Raw genomic sequence first — 16,654 nt, forward strand, 5'->3', positions numbered from 1 at the left:
CCCCAACACCCCATCATTTTGGCTCCTACCTTTCTTCCTTCCTAGATACCCAAGTATGACTGATCTTCCTAACTCCACACTGGTGGTCTGGCCTGGGGGAGTGAGCACTCCCTCCTGTCCTCATGGTTTACACACAATCGGAATAGACTCATTCTCAAGGACTGGGGGAACTGCTTTGGAATCCCAGCTCTGCTACCTGCTGTGACATCTTTGGTGAGTGACTGAGTCACTTGGAGTCTTGATTTCTTCAGCTGAGAAGCAAGGATAGTAATTCCTATATTGAGTAATGAAGGAGTTTTGTTGGCTAATGTTGATCACAGACATTTGGCTAATGGCAAATGTCATATTCAGATGATGCTGGAAACATGTCTTCCCCCTAGTCTTTGGATCTTAACTAGCCACTGGAGTATCACACAGATTGTGATTACAACCAATGGTATTATAACCAATGTCACATTTTAGCCACAAAAAACCCAGTGGATTTATATCACTTTTTCCTGGTGATCTTCTGGACTTTTGGCTCATCCCATGCACCCTGCTTTCTGCCTTCAGTGGTGCTCACTGTGGCTACAGACAGCAAAAGAGAAAGAAACTCACATTTTTTGGGGTACCTATTGGGTGCCCAGCACAGGTTTAAACAAGGCCAGTTGCCACAGAGTCAATTCCCAATCATGACAACCTCATACGTCTCAGAGGAGAACCGTGCTCCCCACGGTTTTCACTATCTGATTTGTCAGAAACAGATTATTAGGTCTTTCTTCCAAGAAAGCTCTGGGTAAATTCAAACCACCGACTTTTTAGTTGGCAGTTGAGTGTGTTAAAAGCACAGGTTTAGGCACTTCATATGCGTTAACTCACTTAATCCTTACAACAGCTCTCTGAAACAATGTCATCTTCATTTTGAAGATGAAAAAACTGATGGTCAGAAAGGTAAAGCAACCCAGATCACTATTAAATGCTGGAATTCAGATTTAAACCCAGGCCAAATTCCATTCTAGACCCTGCCAGGGTACTGAGGGCACAGGCAGGACACATCCACCAGAGCCCATAGCTGAGAGGCCTTTGTGAAGATGATTGTAGGCAGTCAAAGGAAACTCATAGAAGCAAATTTCTAGTGGAATGTTCAGCCCCATGTGTCCAAGTGCGTTAAAGCCAGAAGGAATGTTCATGAAACGTCAACCTCAGAACAAATCCATTAACTCTGACACAACAGTATGTTGGTGAGTTGAGACCAAGTGGGATATGTGAGTGCTATGATTAAATGGGCAGGTTTTCAAGAGGCTATCAGCTGGAGGAATGGGACCTGGTCAGCTTGATTGGTCATTGCAGTTTCTAAGTTTCCTAGTTGTTTACAGTTCTAGGGGCTTGGTGACAGTGTAGGATAAGGAGAGAGGTGGTTTAGGTCCCTACCTGACTCGTTCTTCTCGATGATGTCCACCACCTGCCCCACGCTGAGGCTGATCTCTGAGCTCTCCTGCTTCTGGTAGTTTGCCACCACAACATACTGCTCCAGGACCAATGGGTCCACTGAGGTCAGGTCACCCCCTGTGAACAGGAGATGCTATCAGATGTCACATGCAGCAATCTCTCATGTACAAAGGAGAGGAGTCAGGAAGTAAGGTAGGTCAGGAGGACATTCCAAATACAGAAGGAAGATATTATAGGATTCATCTCAAGAGTAACTTTATCCATTCATTCTTTCATTCATTTACTCACTCAACCACCAAATGTTTACCAAGTGGCTATTCTGTACAGGTATTGTACTAGGTAATAGCAGTTCAGAGTTGATTCAGATATGGTACCTGCCCTTAAGAAGCAGATGGCATTGTGGGAAAGCCCATTCATTCTTCTTTCTCCATCTATTCATCAGCCATTATGCACCTAGCCATCACCCATCCAACTACACAGCCATCCATCATCCATCCAACTAGATATCCATCCATCATCCATCCAAAATCACTCACATATTAATTCATGAAGTCACCAGTGAGCCTCCAGACACCCTATTAGGTCCTGGGGGTACAAAAGTAAGACAGATATGATTCTCAGTCTCAAGTAACTTAATCAGGAGACAGACACATCAGGAGACAGAACCAGTCAGTAAGTATATATACTTATGTAAGTATTAGTTGGTGAAAAATGCTTTGCTGGACACAAACTGGATGCTATGATAAGAGAATGAATGGAAAGGGAGTACTACATTAAACAGCATGACCAGCAAGACCTCCCCAAGGAGGCAACATATAGCAGAGACCTGAGGTGAGAAGAAGTCATGATGAAGATGGTGCAGGTCGACTCTGAGCCAAGGGAGAGAGAGAGTGTGGAGCCTTCAAGGACCTGGAAGGAGACTGAGGGTGGCAGCTCAGTGAGTGAGGGGAGCCTGATGCTAAGGGATGTTGCAGACACAGGCAGGGGTCGAGTCAGAAGGGTCTGTGGGGCAAGGTAAGAAGTCTGCAGTTTGTTCAAACTCTGAAGTAGAAAGCCACTTCTGGGCTTTAAGAAGATAATTCCGGCCACCCTGTGGAGAATGGATCAGAGGTTGGCAGGAGAAAAAGCAGGAGATGAGATGCAGCTGCATCAGGCAGAGGTGATGGTGGCTTTGGGCCAAGGCAGAGGCACAGAGGAGGGAGTGGAATGGGAAGGTGCTCCAGGACAGGCTTTCAAACGATGCCATGTGAGTGGTGTTCCTGGAGCTGTACACCTGGTTAAACAACAAGATGTATCTGATAAAGAAATGAAGAAGATATTGCTGAAAAGGGTGACTTAAACTAAAGGGACATCTGAGTTCAGATTATTCCAAGAAGTGGACAGCTGAGCAACTATTACAGCAGCAGGCTAAATATGTAGGACCGCAGCCTGACATTTGTGGCTTTGATTAAAAATATTTCCTCATACTGTTTTCTGAGAAGTCCCTGGGTAGGCAAATGGTTAATGTGCTTGGCTGCTACCCAAAGGGTTAGCAGTTCAAATCCACCTAAAGGCATCTTGGAAAAAAGGCTTGGTGAATGACTTCTGAAAGATCAGCCATTGAAAACCCTAGGAACCCAAGGAAACATTCTTTGTTGGTTACCAGGGATGGGAGGCAACATTGCTAGGTAGGCAAATATTGATTTGGGTGAAGGGAATTAAAAAAGAAAAGAAAAGAAAAGGAAACCCTATAGAGTACATACTCTTGACACAACTCAATGTCAACTAGATTGTTTTCTGAATGCCTTGATTCAAAATATTCTGTATTTCTACAAACCAGTGAAGTATTATAGAAACTCCACAGTTCTGTGTCCAAAATACATACAGCAGTGGAGTGGTGTGCTGAAAAGCCAGCTCACCCTGAGCTGAGCGACCCTATGTACAACAGAATGAAATGCTGCCCAGTCCTGCCCCATCCTCATAATTGTTAATATGTTTGAGTCCATTACTGTAGCCATTGAATCAATCGATCTCACTGAGGATTTTCCCATTGCGCTGACCCTCTACTTTACCCAGCATGATATCCACCTCCGGGGAATGGTCCCTTCTCACAACATGACCAAAATATGACAGATGAAATCTGGCTATTCTCACTTCTAAAGAACATTCTGGCTGTACTTCCTCCAAGACAGATTTGTTTGTTCTTCTAGCAGTCCATGATACCTTTAATATTCATTGCCAACACCACAATTTAAAACCATTAATTCTTCTGCAATCTTCCTAATTCATTCTCCAGCTTTCACATGCATATGAAGGTACTGAAAATACCATGACTTGGGTCAGGCGCACCTTAGTCTTCAGTGGCATCTTTGCTCTTTAACACTTTAAAGAGGTCTTTTGCAGCAGATGTGCCCAGTGCAATATGTTGTTTGATTTCTTGATTGTTGCTTCCATGGGTATTGATTGTGGATCCAAGTAAAATGAAATCCCTGACAACTTCAATCTTTCCTTGATTTATCGTGATGTAGCTTATTGGTCCAGTTGGGAGGATTTTTATTTTCTTCATGTTGAAGTGTAATCCACACTGAAGGCTGTATCATTAGTAAGTGCTTCAAGTCATCTTCACTTTCAGCAAGCAAAGTGGTGTCATCTGCATATTACAGGTTGTCAGTCAGTCTTGTGGTCTGCTGGTAGCTTCAAACTGACCACAGTGGGAGTATTTACACTATGTAAATTGGCAAATGCTATAAATTAAGGTTCCTCCTTTTCCCCTTCTCCATAAAGAGGGCTGGTTGTTAAACATTTACCAGCACACCACCTTACTTCAGCCTGACATCTGGATGCAGCACAAAAGCCTTTTGTTAGAATGATGTGGTCTGAATTTTGGGTGTGGGAAACCAGAACAGAGCATTGTAGCTAGGGGGTAGGGTCACTGCTTCTTGGCTCTGTGACTATGTTCCGGCCTTTGACCTTCCCTCGTTGAGGGTAATGGAGGGAAATGGGAGGGCCTCTGAGCTGGGGATGCCTACAGAACAGAATGAAAGGGAGGAAAGAAGCGGAAGATATCAGACAAAGATTCAGGAGAAGGTTGGGAAGTAGCCCAAATGAATGCCCATGCCAGGCTACACATGGTACATAAACTTTCAACACAACTACCTGGCGAGGTGGGTATTGCCATTCCCATTTAGAAACAAAAGGCTCAGGGAGATTAAATGATTGGCCTTGGGTCACACAACTTGTTAGTGACAAAGTCAGACTTGAACCAAGTCTTTCTGGTGGGCTGTGTGGGGGTGTTGTTGTTGTTGTTGTTATGTGCTGTTGAGGTGGTCCCGACTCATAGCGACCCCTCCTTGGGTTTCCGAGGCAGTATCACTACAGAAGTAGATTGCCCAACCTTCCTTCCGAGGAGTGGCTGGTGGGTTTGAACCACCAGCCTTCTGGTTAGCAGTCAAATGCCTTAGGCACGATGCCACCAGAGCTCCCAGAAAGAAGACAAAAAGCACCTATTTCACAGTAAGGTTGAAACATGTGCCCTGCTGCCCAGCTGAGTACTCACCAAGTCTTCTAGGCAGGCAGCCTATGGGCTTGATGTGGGGTCAGTCAATGGCTGTGCTCATGCCTGGAGGTTCTCTGCTGTCACTTGTATAGCTCTCTTTTTCTGTTCTCCTCAGGGCACCCCCAGTTCAGAGGCCCTCCCATTTCCCTTCGTTACTCTCAACTACGGAAGGTCAAAGGCTAGAACATGGTCACAGAGCCAAGAAGCAGCGACTCTATCCCTGAGCTACAATGCCCTATTCTGGTTTCCCACACCCAAAATTCAGACTACATCATTCCAACAAAGGGTTTTTGTGCTGTTTCTGGATGCCAGAGGCTGGAGTACAGTGGTATGCTGGAGTCTTTCTCAAAATGCCACAGGTTTAATTTTGGTGACCTTCACTCATGCCCTCACTGAGCTGTATCCTCTGCACCAGAGTGTGAGAGAGGGCCACGGGAGGGGAGGAGACACTTATCTGGTTTCCACCCTGCATCTCCAGTTTGGGCCTCCAGTGATACAAATGCTTGATGGTCTATCTTACTGTTAGACATGGCTAGTATCCCCAAGATTATCTCATGGTATGGCATCGCTGCTGCAGTCCCAGCCATCACTTGCGCATTCCAGCCAGCAGAAACAAGTAAGGGTTGAAAAAGGCCATGCTTCTCCTATAAGGATTCTTATTAACAGTTGCACACATTTTACTTATATCCACTGCAGCCAGAGTGTTCACTCAAAATCCTGATCTAATCTTGCAACTCACAGCTCAGCATCTTGCCGTGGCTTTCCAGCGCTCTCAGTTTCTGACAACATGGGCTCTGCTCATCTTTCTGGCCTTGCCTTTTGGCCATCTCATCCCTGCCACACTCACAAAACAGGAAAGCTTGAAGGTGCCTTTGCACAGGCTGTTTTCTCTGCCTGGGATGCTTCCTCCTCCCCTCCTTATTCAAAGCAGCCACCTATTCTTAGGCTCCTAACTGGTCTCCGCCACCAGCCTTGACTTCTGACTGTTCTCAACACAGTAGTCAGAGTGATCTTTCTAAAAAGAGTATCAGATCACACTCCTCAATGGTCAAGATCCTTCAGTGGGTGGCCCTTACCTCATTCAGGAAAAGCCCCAGTGACCTACAGGGCTCTGCCCCATCTGCCTCCAATAATCTCTCAAAGCTCTCCTCCACTCTACCCCCATATGTCACAGAGGGCTTACTTATCCCCCATTCTCCCCTTCTTCTATAGTAACAGAACTCCTGGTTTCAGCTAAGATTCTTTCACAGTTAGTTTCAGCCAGTGAGATATAAGTGGAAGTTTGTATGCAACTACTAGTAAGGATCCTTACAGGAGCTTACCCTTTTTCTTTACTCGTTCCTGCATGCTGAAATGTGAAGTGATAGCCATCCTGGGCCATGAGGTGATCTTGGGAACACTGCTTATGTAGGGAAGAGCAGCAAGACAGACATCAACTACTGGGCCACCTATCTTTGGAATGTGAACTGAGAAGAAACAAAGTAATACTGTTTAAGCCACAATTACTTGAGGTTTTCTGTCACTTATATCTAATCCAAATTTACTTTTGGTGACTACATTCTGTTTTTTTTTTTGATTCCTTGATCATGCAAAGCATGTTCCCATTGGGGGGTTTTGCTATTCCCTCTGTCAGGGTCCGTCTTCTTCAGACATCTGCCTATCTTCCTCCCTCCTGATCCCTTATCAAATGCCATCTTACCTATGAGATGGTCCCTGACTGCCCTATAATATAGTGCCTCCCTTCTCTAGTACTGCCTTACCCAGTTTTACTTCTTGCCATAGTGCTTTTTTTTCTTTTAAGTATCATAGAATCTGTACATTTACATGTCTCTTTGTTGTCTATTTTCCACTCTAGAATATAAGCTCCAATCTCTTTTTGTTTCCTGCTGTATTCACTTGTTTAAAAGCCCATGAACCCATGGTCTGTTTTTGTAATGGTGGGGAGCTAAGAAGAGCTTTTATGTTTTTAGAACGCTGTTAAAGAAAAAAAAAAGAGAGAAAAATATGTGATAAAGACCATATGTGGCTTGTAATGCCTACAATACTTACTATCTGGTTCTTTAGAGAAAAAGTTTGCCAACCTCTGGACTGGAACATGGATGGCATTCACTAGGGCTTAATAAATATTTGAATGGACAAATAAATATTTTAAAACTTAGCTTTACATGACTTCCTACACAAGGAGAAATTAAAATGCCTTCCCTCACAGTACCTGTAACATTTTAGTTTGTACAGCTATGTTTTCTACTAGACTACGAATATACTTTTCACATCTTATTCACCTTTGCATTCCCTGGGGTTGCACAGTGCCTAAGGCATTTGACTGCTAACCAGAAGGTTGGCGGTTCAAACCCACCAGCCACTCTGCACAAGGAAGATGAGGCAATCTATTCCTGTAAAGATTTACTGCCTCAGAAGGCCAATGGGGGTTGCTATGAGTTGGAATTGACTCGATGACAGTGGGTTTTATTCCCTGGGGACCTAGGAGACCGCCACACACACAGCAGGTGTTTAATAAATGTTCGTTGAATGCATAACCAGGTCTCTCTTGTTCACTCAACTACCTAGCACAGATGTCCAACAGACATTTGTGGAGTGGATAAACAAAGGATGGAGACACTTCTAGAAACCCTTCCTACTCTATACAAAACTCTAGGATTCCTCTTGGGAGCACACAGTGCTGACAGTTATCAATAGGTACCTTTCCATCTATGGACAACCAAAGATGTCCTTTTTGCTTATTAGTAGGAATAGAGGCCCAGGTTAAGTCAGGCCCCAGGCAAAGCCAAGTTATTCGGTCCAAAATGTTTAACTGCTGCTACCCAGTTTTAACAACTGACAGTGACACAGCTGTACCACATGCAGATTTTTAGGATTCTGAACAATGGACCGAAATTATTCATTCAGCACCAACTGTCCTAACCTGTCTGCCAAAGGGGCTTGGCGTAACTACAAGCAGTGAAATCCAGGAAATCACGATGTGAAGCCAGGAAATGAGGAGGCCAGAGATCAAGGTTTGGGATTCTGGGGTGGTATGAGCAGATCAAGGAGCCCTGGTGATGCAGTGGTTAAAGCATTTGGCTGTTAACCAAGAGGTCAGTGGTTTGAACCCACCAGCTGTTCTATGGGAGAAAGATGTGGCAGTCTGCTTCCATAATGATTTACAGCTTTGGAAACCCTATGTGGTAGTGAGTTGGAACTGACTTGGTGCAGTGGTAATAGTACAGGGCTCAGGGCTAGCACTTTCTCTAAGGCTTGCTCTGGGGCCAGGTCTGAGCCTTATATCACCTTTCTGTTCATACACAGTTATGGCTTTTAGATTGCAGTTCCCTGTCATAAAGTGGGGGAGCTCTGGTGGCATAGTGCCTAAGGCATTTGACTGCTAACTAGAAGGCTGGCAGTTCAAACCTACCAGCCACTCCTCAGAAGGAAGATTGGGCAATCTATTTCTGAGAGATACCATCTCAAAAACCCAAGGAGGGGTCGCTGTGAGTCAAATCGATTAGATGGCAGTGAGGTTTTTTTTCTTTGGTCATAAAGTGATTCAGAAGAGAATACATGGAACTGCTTTTTAAACTTTTAGCACAGCTCTTCCAGGGAAAATTGTCTTTATTTTATCCACAGTATTCAAGTTACCAAAATGATGAAAGAGGACCTAATTCATTTGATCTACTATTGCAGGAGCTCTGGTAGCATAGTGGCATAACAACAACAACAACTATTGCTATAGTTATGTGCTGTCGAGTGGGATTCGACACAGTGATTCTATGTACAACAGAACCAAACACTGCCCACCCAGTTCTGTGCCATACTCACAATGGGCTATGCTTGAGCCCACTGCTATAATAACTGTTATCAATCCATTTTGTCGAGGGTTGTGGTGGAGTGAATTACTTAATATGGTTCTTCTAGGCATGGTCTTTGTGACCCCCACCAGGTGACTGGATGGAACTGTGCAAGTGTGAGGTGCTTGTGGCCCACCAAGGGGACTGGATAGCTTGCTACTAATTTAAATAAGATATATGGCATCCTTGTGGGGATGGGACTGTGTGAATAAGGTGTGTTGTTGTTGTTGTTATGTGCCGTCGAGTCGGCCCTGACTCATAGCGACCCCTCCTTGGGTTTCTGAGGCAGTATCACTACGGAAGTAGGATTGCCCAACCTTCCTTCCGAGGAGTGACTGGTGGGTTTGAACCGCCAGCCTTCTGGTTAGCAGTCAAGTGCTTTAGCCACTATGCTACCAGAGCTCCTGAATAAGGTGTATGGAACCCTAACGTGAGGATTGGTCCATTTTGTCATCTTACTAGGTTTAAAAGGAGCCATCCCAGAGGTGGAAAAAGGGGAGAATCCCACTACCATCAAGAAAGAACAGTCAAGAGTGGAGTGCATCCTTGGATCTGAGATCCCTGTGCTAGACCTCCCTGACCCAGGAAAGAAAGAGAAAAGCTGTAATACTTTGCTGAGACAGCAGAGAGGTGGTGGCAGCAGAGGCAGTAGGACCAAGAGACCGACACGAGACAGCGGTGGCCTTTCTGGCCCACAGAGCAAAACAGCTGAGTGCCTTTGAGCTGGAGGCTGCCGGCAGAGTGGGATGCCTCTCTGGATGCCTACTGGCAAAGCTAGAAGAGCTCTGGAACACTGGCCCAAGCAGGGCAGAGCCCGAGGGCCAGAGAAGCTTGCCTATGGTATGGCTGGGAAGAAGCTGTCCTGACTGATGAACTGTATCCCGAATTGTTTCTGATCCTGAATTGTAACCTGTTACTTCCCTAATAAGCCCCATAATCCTGAGTATTGTCTGTGAGTTCTGTGTGGCCACTGCAATGAATTATTGAACCTAGCAGAGATGTGGAGAGTGCCGTTGGAGGGATAGTTGGTGTCAGAAGAAAAGGTTAGAGGTGGCATGTCTGACCTCTGCCTCACAGGAATCAGCTTTGGGCTGATGCTACTGTGGTGATTCTCTCTCCATCATGAAGTTACAAGGGGTTAGAAGATGCTGCCTCACACCATTTTTGCAAGAATCTTCCTCTTTTTTGCTTACCCTCTCCTTAAACAAGCGTAATATCCTTCTCCAGGGACTAGTCCCTCCTGATAACATGACCAAAGTACTAGAGATGAAGTCTGGCCATTCTTGCTTCTAAGAAGCATCCTGGCTGTACTTCTTCCAAGACAGATTTGTTTGTTCTTCTGGCAGCCCACGGTATACTCAATTTTCTTCACCAACACTATAACGCAAATGCATCAATTCTTCTACAGTTTTCCTTATTCACTGTCCAGCTTTCACATGCAAATGAAAATACTATGGCTTAGGTCAGGGACACCTCAGTCTTCAAAGTGATATCTTTGCTGCTTAACACTCTAAAGAGGACTTTTGCAGTTGATTTGCCCAGTGCAATATGCTACGCTGTTTGATTTCTTGACTGCTGCTTCCATGGTATTAATTGTGGATCCAAGGAAAATTAAATTCTTGACATCTTCAATCTTTTCTCCTTTTTTCATGATGTTGCTTATTGGCCCAGACGTGAGGATTTTTGTTTTCTTTATGTTGAGATGTAATTCATACTGAAGGCTGTAGTCTTTGATCTTCATCAGTAAATGCTTTAACTCTTCTTCATTTTTAGCAACCAAGGTGTGTCATCTGCGTGTTTCAGGTTGTTAATGAGTATTCCTCCAATCCTATATGCTTCTCAAATTATTTGCTCTACTAAATTTCAATCCAGACTTGAGGCCAGTTAGGTGTCAGGTAGAGACACCTACTGGTGGAGTATAATATTGCAGCCAAGCTCTATAAACTCAAACTCAAAGAAAGCATGGTAATTGCAAACCAAAAGTTGATGCATGTGGCTAAGTTCTACAAATTGCCAGGGTGAAGTCAAAGGATTCTTAGGCATTCCTGCAGCCCAGTAGGAAATAAGAGAGAAAGAAAAGGTCAGGGGAAAAGGATTGGACAGCGGAAGGGTGATTTTAACATTGAGAAGGTGTTATCAAATATTCCTAGGATGTATAGTGTCTGATCTATCACAGAAGTTTTCTATTGGGGATTTTTTTTCCTTCATGATAACATAATTAATTTTTAAAATAATGGGTGTTATAAAGTAGGATTTGTTTTCCAGAAATTCACTATATTGCCAGTCTTGGTGAAAATATCAGTAAAGGAGAGATTACTTCAATAAGTAAAAGGCAGAAAAATCAGGAAGGAAATCAGAGAGTCTGTTAAGTTTTGGTGGGAGGATTTTTTCCTGTAGGATCAGCAGAATTTGAGACCACATTAGCCAAAGTCTATAGGAGTTAGCCAGCCATGACTGGGAAATGCTGTCAACAGATAAGCCTTCTCAAACTCAGAGTACTGGAAAAGAAATCTCAGGGCTTGAGCTTTCAACCTTAAATCCTTTCAAAATTCAATCAAGAAAGCTGGTTCTAAAATAGAGGAAGTGTTCAAAGGTAGAGAAAAAAGCAAGGCTAATCCCAGCATGAGTCCTTAGTCTGAATAGGAAAGATGCTATTTTCTACACCATTGAACTATAAATAAATCCATCCCCCATCATTGCAGGTCAATGATGTAACAGTGGTCACCACAAATTAGAGCTTCTTCTCTCTTTTCCAGACAAGTCCCCTCATCAAGCCAGTTCCAACCAGACAACTCTATATTCACAGACCAGAGCTGTCTCGTTCTTCTCCCTCCCTAGCTAGTTCCTTCCAGGGAAAGAGTCTCTGCACACTCAAAACCAGAAACCCCATGACCAGCCCAGAGTGGCAGGCTCCATTTCTCTCTCCTCTTTTCTAAGAAACGTATAATTATCCCTGGGGCTCAAGAACTATTTGCAGCTTTAGCAGGATACCAACGCTCTGGTCAGTACCCATTAAATAAGAAAGTAGACTTGTAAACAGACTGGGTGGGACAAGGTCAAAGTTAATTGCAAATGCCATACTTTGAGGCAAGAGATCTAGTTTCTCTCTAGTCTTCCTTCCAAGAATGACCAGAGGCCCTATACCCAGAGGACAGGATAAGGACCAAAGGTTTTGAATTTGGAACTGCTACTGATGTTGGTCAGGGACATCTGTGTGCTTTGAAGTAATAGCAGCAGCAATAGTGTTAAGAGTAAAAATAGCAGCAAACATATATTGCTTATACCATATCAGGCACTGTTCTAAGTGCTTTACACATATTGTAAATCCTAACCATATAAGAGGAGCTCTGGTAGCATAGTGCTAAGGCACTTGACTGCTAACCAGAAGGCTGGCAGTTCAAACACCAGCCACTCTTCAGAAGGAAGGTTGGGCAACCTACTTCCATAGTGATACTGCCTCGGAAACCCAAGGAGGGGTTGCTATGAGTCAGGTCTGACTCAACGGCACATAACAACAACAACAACAACAACTGTACAAGGTATATTACTATTATTATCCCCATTTTATAGCTGAGGACACCTAGGCCCATGAGAGGTGGCATTCTTTTTCACTTTTGGGATCTCTGATCGTCTGTATGTCCTCATCAACTCCCTTAAATTTCCTAGGAGTCCTAGGAATATCTAAAAGAACTTAGAATTCTGGAAGCTCTGAAGACTACATTGGGCCCAAGTGTGGTATGGGCCAGGGCCACTGCAGACATGAGGGATGATCTCAGGTCACAGGAAGAAAAGGCTGGGCCTCTGTTAATCTAAATTTATTAACTCCAAGCCTGCAACAACTCCAGTCACTTTGTTCATACCCAATTTCCTACCTTCTCTTTTCTCATTATTACTCTAGATAAAAGAGTCATATTGTCCAGGGAACAGAAAGATTGTTAGGAAGGAAGATAATTTGATTCACAGAGGGTGGCAGTGAGGATGGGAACTATTTGAAATAGCACTATTCATTGCTCAGACCAGTGGCCAACTGAAGGAAGTAGAGGCTGGAGCTGATGGCTGAAGATGCTGAATGGATCAGACCCAAATCTACTGTGCATTCCCACCTCCCAGCCTGTGCACATGCCATCCCCTCAGCCCAGAATGTCCTCAGCAGTGCGGAAAGCCCCTGCTCATTCTTCAAGATCCAGAGCCCTTCTTTTCTCACCCCCTCCAGGGAAGAATGCTCTTAGGTCGAAGCTATTGCAATTATTTTGTATAAAGCAGTACAAAGGCATTTCATACCCTATGGCATGGTTAGAAAGATGTCTGTCTTTCCTACTCCACCAAGGCATTCTCTGGGAAAGATACCACGTCTCAGCCACTTTGTAATCTTTTGGTATAAAATGAAACAACCACAAATCCCAATTTTTGGTTGGGGATGGGGTATCAACCAGTCAAGCATCCATCTGTCTGTCGGTCCATCCATCTGTCCATCCATCCATCCATCTATCTACCCACATCACTGCATCCCCAGTGTGGCACTCAGGACCCAGCATATAGTAGGTGCTCAATATGTGTTGAACATTGAATGAATAGAAGACAATGGAAAATGTCATTCTTACCAGATTTCTTTTTTCCAATGTGGTCCCTGTATAGGAAAGAAGTAGAGTGGGAAAGGGCAGTCAGTACTGTTTGTATTGACATGAGTATTTTTTTAAAACACTGAGATTCTCAATCCCACAACGTCGCTTCAACATCCACACCAATCTCAAGAGCCCAGATTCCGTAAGAAAGAACAAATTCCTCTTCATTTTCTCCTTTGATCAAGTGCTCTGGCACTCTGGGGACAAATGCCTCCACTCCATTTGGGGAAATGTTTGATTGTAAGGTCTGGGTTTTTAGTCACTAAGTGATCATACTCTCAAATGCAACCTCAGGAGAGGAGGAGAGAACTGAGCCAATGGTAGCAGTCTGGGGCTGCATGTCTGTGTCTCTGGGGGGAGGAACAGCAGACCCTGGCTGGGCTGGGCTGGGGATGATGTTCTCTGGCCAGATGTTTCCTCAGTGGGGTTAAATGTTGCAAGCTCTGTGTGAGGAAGTATGAGGATAATAGTGGAATACTCTGGCTCACAGTTCTGAGGACTCACTGTGCACTGAGTCCCGCCCAAATGCCATACCTGGACTGAGTCACTGAATCCCCACAACCACCCTTTGAAGGTACTCCATTTCACAGATGGGGAAACTGAGTCCTAGAGAGGTGAATATCTTGCCCAGGATTTCAACCCAGAAGTCTGGCTAGAGCTCACTCTCCTGACCACCACCCTGGACCTTCCTGTGGGTGAAATCCTTCTCAGGGCTGCTGGCAACAAAACACACCAACAAAGGTTCCTTAAATCTGCTTCTACCTAAAGCATCATCTCCCAGAGCTGCCCCACAGGGCACAGCTCTGTGACTCAAGCTATGACCAGGACTACTTCAGATCCAGGGATCCTGCTCTGCCTCATACACCTGCTAGTTTCCACCACCCCACCTGGAGCAGAGGCCCCAGGGGCTCTTGGGTTCCAGCTGCAGCAGCATGTGTGGGCCCAAGCAGGTATATTACCTGTCTGTAAAATACGCTTGGTGTATTCCCAAGTTTTTCTACACTGGGCAGCAAAAACCCTCTTCTGAGAGTGCTTTTTGGAACCCATCATTTCCCTACCTGGGAACCAGCTAGGAAAGCCCCTTAATTTTCATTTCAAGTCCTAATTTGGGCTGAGCTTCAGGGCCTTTGACGAAGAGACCAACCCCACTGAGTTCATCATTCCCGTAATCAATAGCCAGGGTCCAGTTAAGGGCCAACTGCCTGCTTTGGCCTCAGAGCCACCTCTCAGGCTCTTGGCAACCTCCTTCCCTTCCTTCCTGAGTAGAATTTTTCTCTTCAAAGCTTGGCTTACAGATAGGAAGGCCCCACTAGGTAAGCGCTGGCCATGTGCCAGACACTATCCCCTACGGGCAGAAACCTCATAACCAAGAAATGAGCTAGGTTATCAAAACAAAACCTGTTGCCTTCTAAGTCAACTCTAACTCATGGAGACTCCAAGGGTTAGAGGAGAACTGAGCTCCGTAGGGTTTTCTTGGCTGTAATCTTTAGGGAAGCAGATTACCAGGCCTTTCTTTTGTGGTGCTGCTGGGTAGGTCTGAACTGCAACCTTTCAGGTGAGCTAGATTAGCTGTGTTCATTTTACTCATGACCAAATAGAGGCTCAGAGATGTCAAATCATTTGTCCAAGGTCACACAACAATAAAGGGACAAAGAGAGACATGAACCTTCCCCTTCCTTTGAGAAAGATTCCTGGGACCAGATACATGTATTTCAGCTCAATGCTGGTTAGCTTATGTCAGATGTTTCTTTCTGATTTTTTGGGCACTGACTTGGTTAGGTTTTGTATTTTTAGTGGATGTTTGGTCAGTATGCTTGTATGTGTGTGTACATGTGTATGTACATAATTCTACATGCTCATACAGCCTTTCCCACATATGCAGAAGTACACTGGGGGCAGGAACAGCAAATGATCATTAAAAACTACAGGTGGCATTACTATTACTATTGCTATTTTTCAAATGAATGGAGCAAAGAGTTTTTCTAGTTGGTCAAAAGTTTCTAAATTAAGAAAAAAAATTTTATTCTCATTTTATGGCATACATGAAAATGAATTCTAACTGATTTAACGAGAAAATATTAAAAGAATACTCAAACCACAAAACAACTAGAAAACAACCAATGTGAACATTTATCTTGTGTCTGAATGGTCATTACCCCTCTAAGCCTAAAAGCAATGAAATAAGTCACAAATGAAAAATGGTCACCAGATTTGACTTTACAAAAGCATAAAACTTACACCCATCATAAAAATTCAGAAACAAAACATAAATTTCAATGAAAGGGGCAAATATTTGTCATGGATATGGCAAAGACCAATCTCCTTAATACTGAAAGAGCCCATTTGGATCATAATAAAAGCACTAAAATCAATAGGAAAGTGAGCAAAGAGATCTTTCCCTTCCAACTATGATTATCCTGGAACCCGGAGCCTCTTAGTCTGTAACCATCATGCCAATACCAGCTTGGATCTTTCTGGCTCAAGAAATGCCCACTAGCCCTCAGAGCCACCTGAAGGCAGGAACTGGGCTTGTTTCTCCAGGACTCCCAAGTCAGGTGGTTGTCACTGGGAACTTGAATGAACCGACCTTGTCCTTATCCCTTTACACAGAGAGGTTGGGCAGAATAATGTGGGAAGCTTGGAGTGTGAGTGTGAAACTCCCCTCCTCAGCTTCTTGAAGGCCATGAGGAAAGACCAGTCTTCCCACATGAGAAAAAACATTTCCACTATTGTACTCAACTCCTTACAGAGACTTATAACAAATCCATAACTGATTATCTTCTCTGTGTGACCATCTCGTACAGCAGGCAGAAGAATACTGAAAATTCACTGTAAACCTACTATGTGCCAAGCACTCTGCTAAGCCCATCACATATATCCATGCTTCACCATAATTTTGTGAAGTAGGTATTATTATTCCTGTTTAAGAAATGAGGAAATGGACTCTCCTTAAAAGAATCCAAATAAAATTCTAACCCCAGGAAACTGATGAAAAGGTCTATCCTTAGAATTATCAATGTAATTCCCAGAAGAGATCACTAGAAATTTCAGCCTCAATCTCTAAAAAACTAATTTTTGATCACTTCCTCATCTTCCCACTTGTTATTTTATTTTATCTTTCCTGTGATCCCGTAATAGGAGCTTTGGTAGCATAGTGCCTAAGGCATATTGACTGCTAACCAGAAGGCTGGCAGTTCAAACCCACCAGCCACTCCTCAGAAGGA

General features: G+C 44.0%; 1 protein-coding gene across 1 annotated transcript in view; it reads right to left on the reverse strand.

Moving 5' to 3' along the window:
• SH3PXD2B (SH3 and PX domains 2B) overlaps positions 1-16,654 on the reverse strand; it is a 150,747-nt gene that overhangs the window by 30,517 nt on the left and 103,576 nt on the right. Inside the window, exons 6-7 of the mRNA XM_007939775.2 lie at positions 13,410-13,435; positions 1,411-1,545 (exon numbers count right to left, since the gene is read on the reverse strand). Coding sequence (XP_007937966.1) covers positions 1,411-1,545; positions 13,410-13,435 — 161 coding nt within the window. The remainder of the gene's footprint in view (positions 1-1,410; positions 1,546-13,409; positions 13,436-16,654) is intronic.

This window comes from Orycteropus afer, unplaced genomic scaffold, assembly GCF_000298275.1.
Source record: "Orycteropus afer afer isolate SDZICR_OR568_19922 unplaced genomic scaffold, OryAfe1.0 scaffold00062, whole genome shotgun sequence".
In the NCBI taxonomy this organism is placed as follows: Eukaryota; Metazoa; Chordata; class Mammalia; order Tubulidentata; family Orycteropodidae; genus Orycteropus; species Orycteropus afer.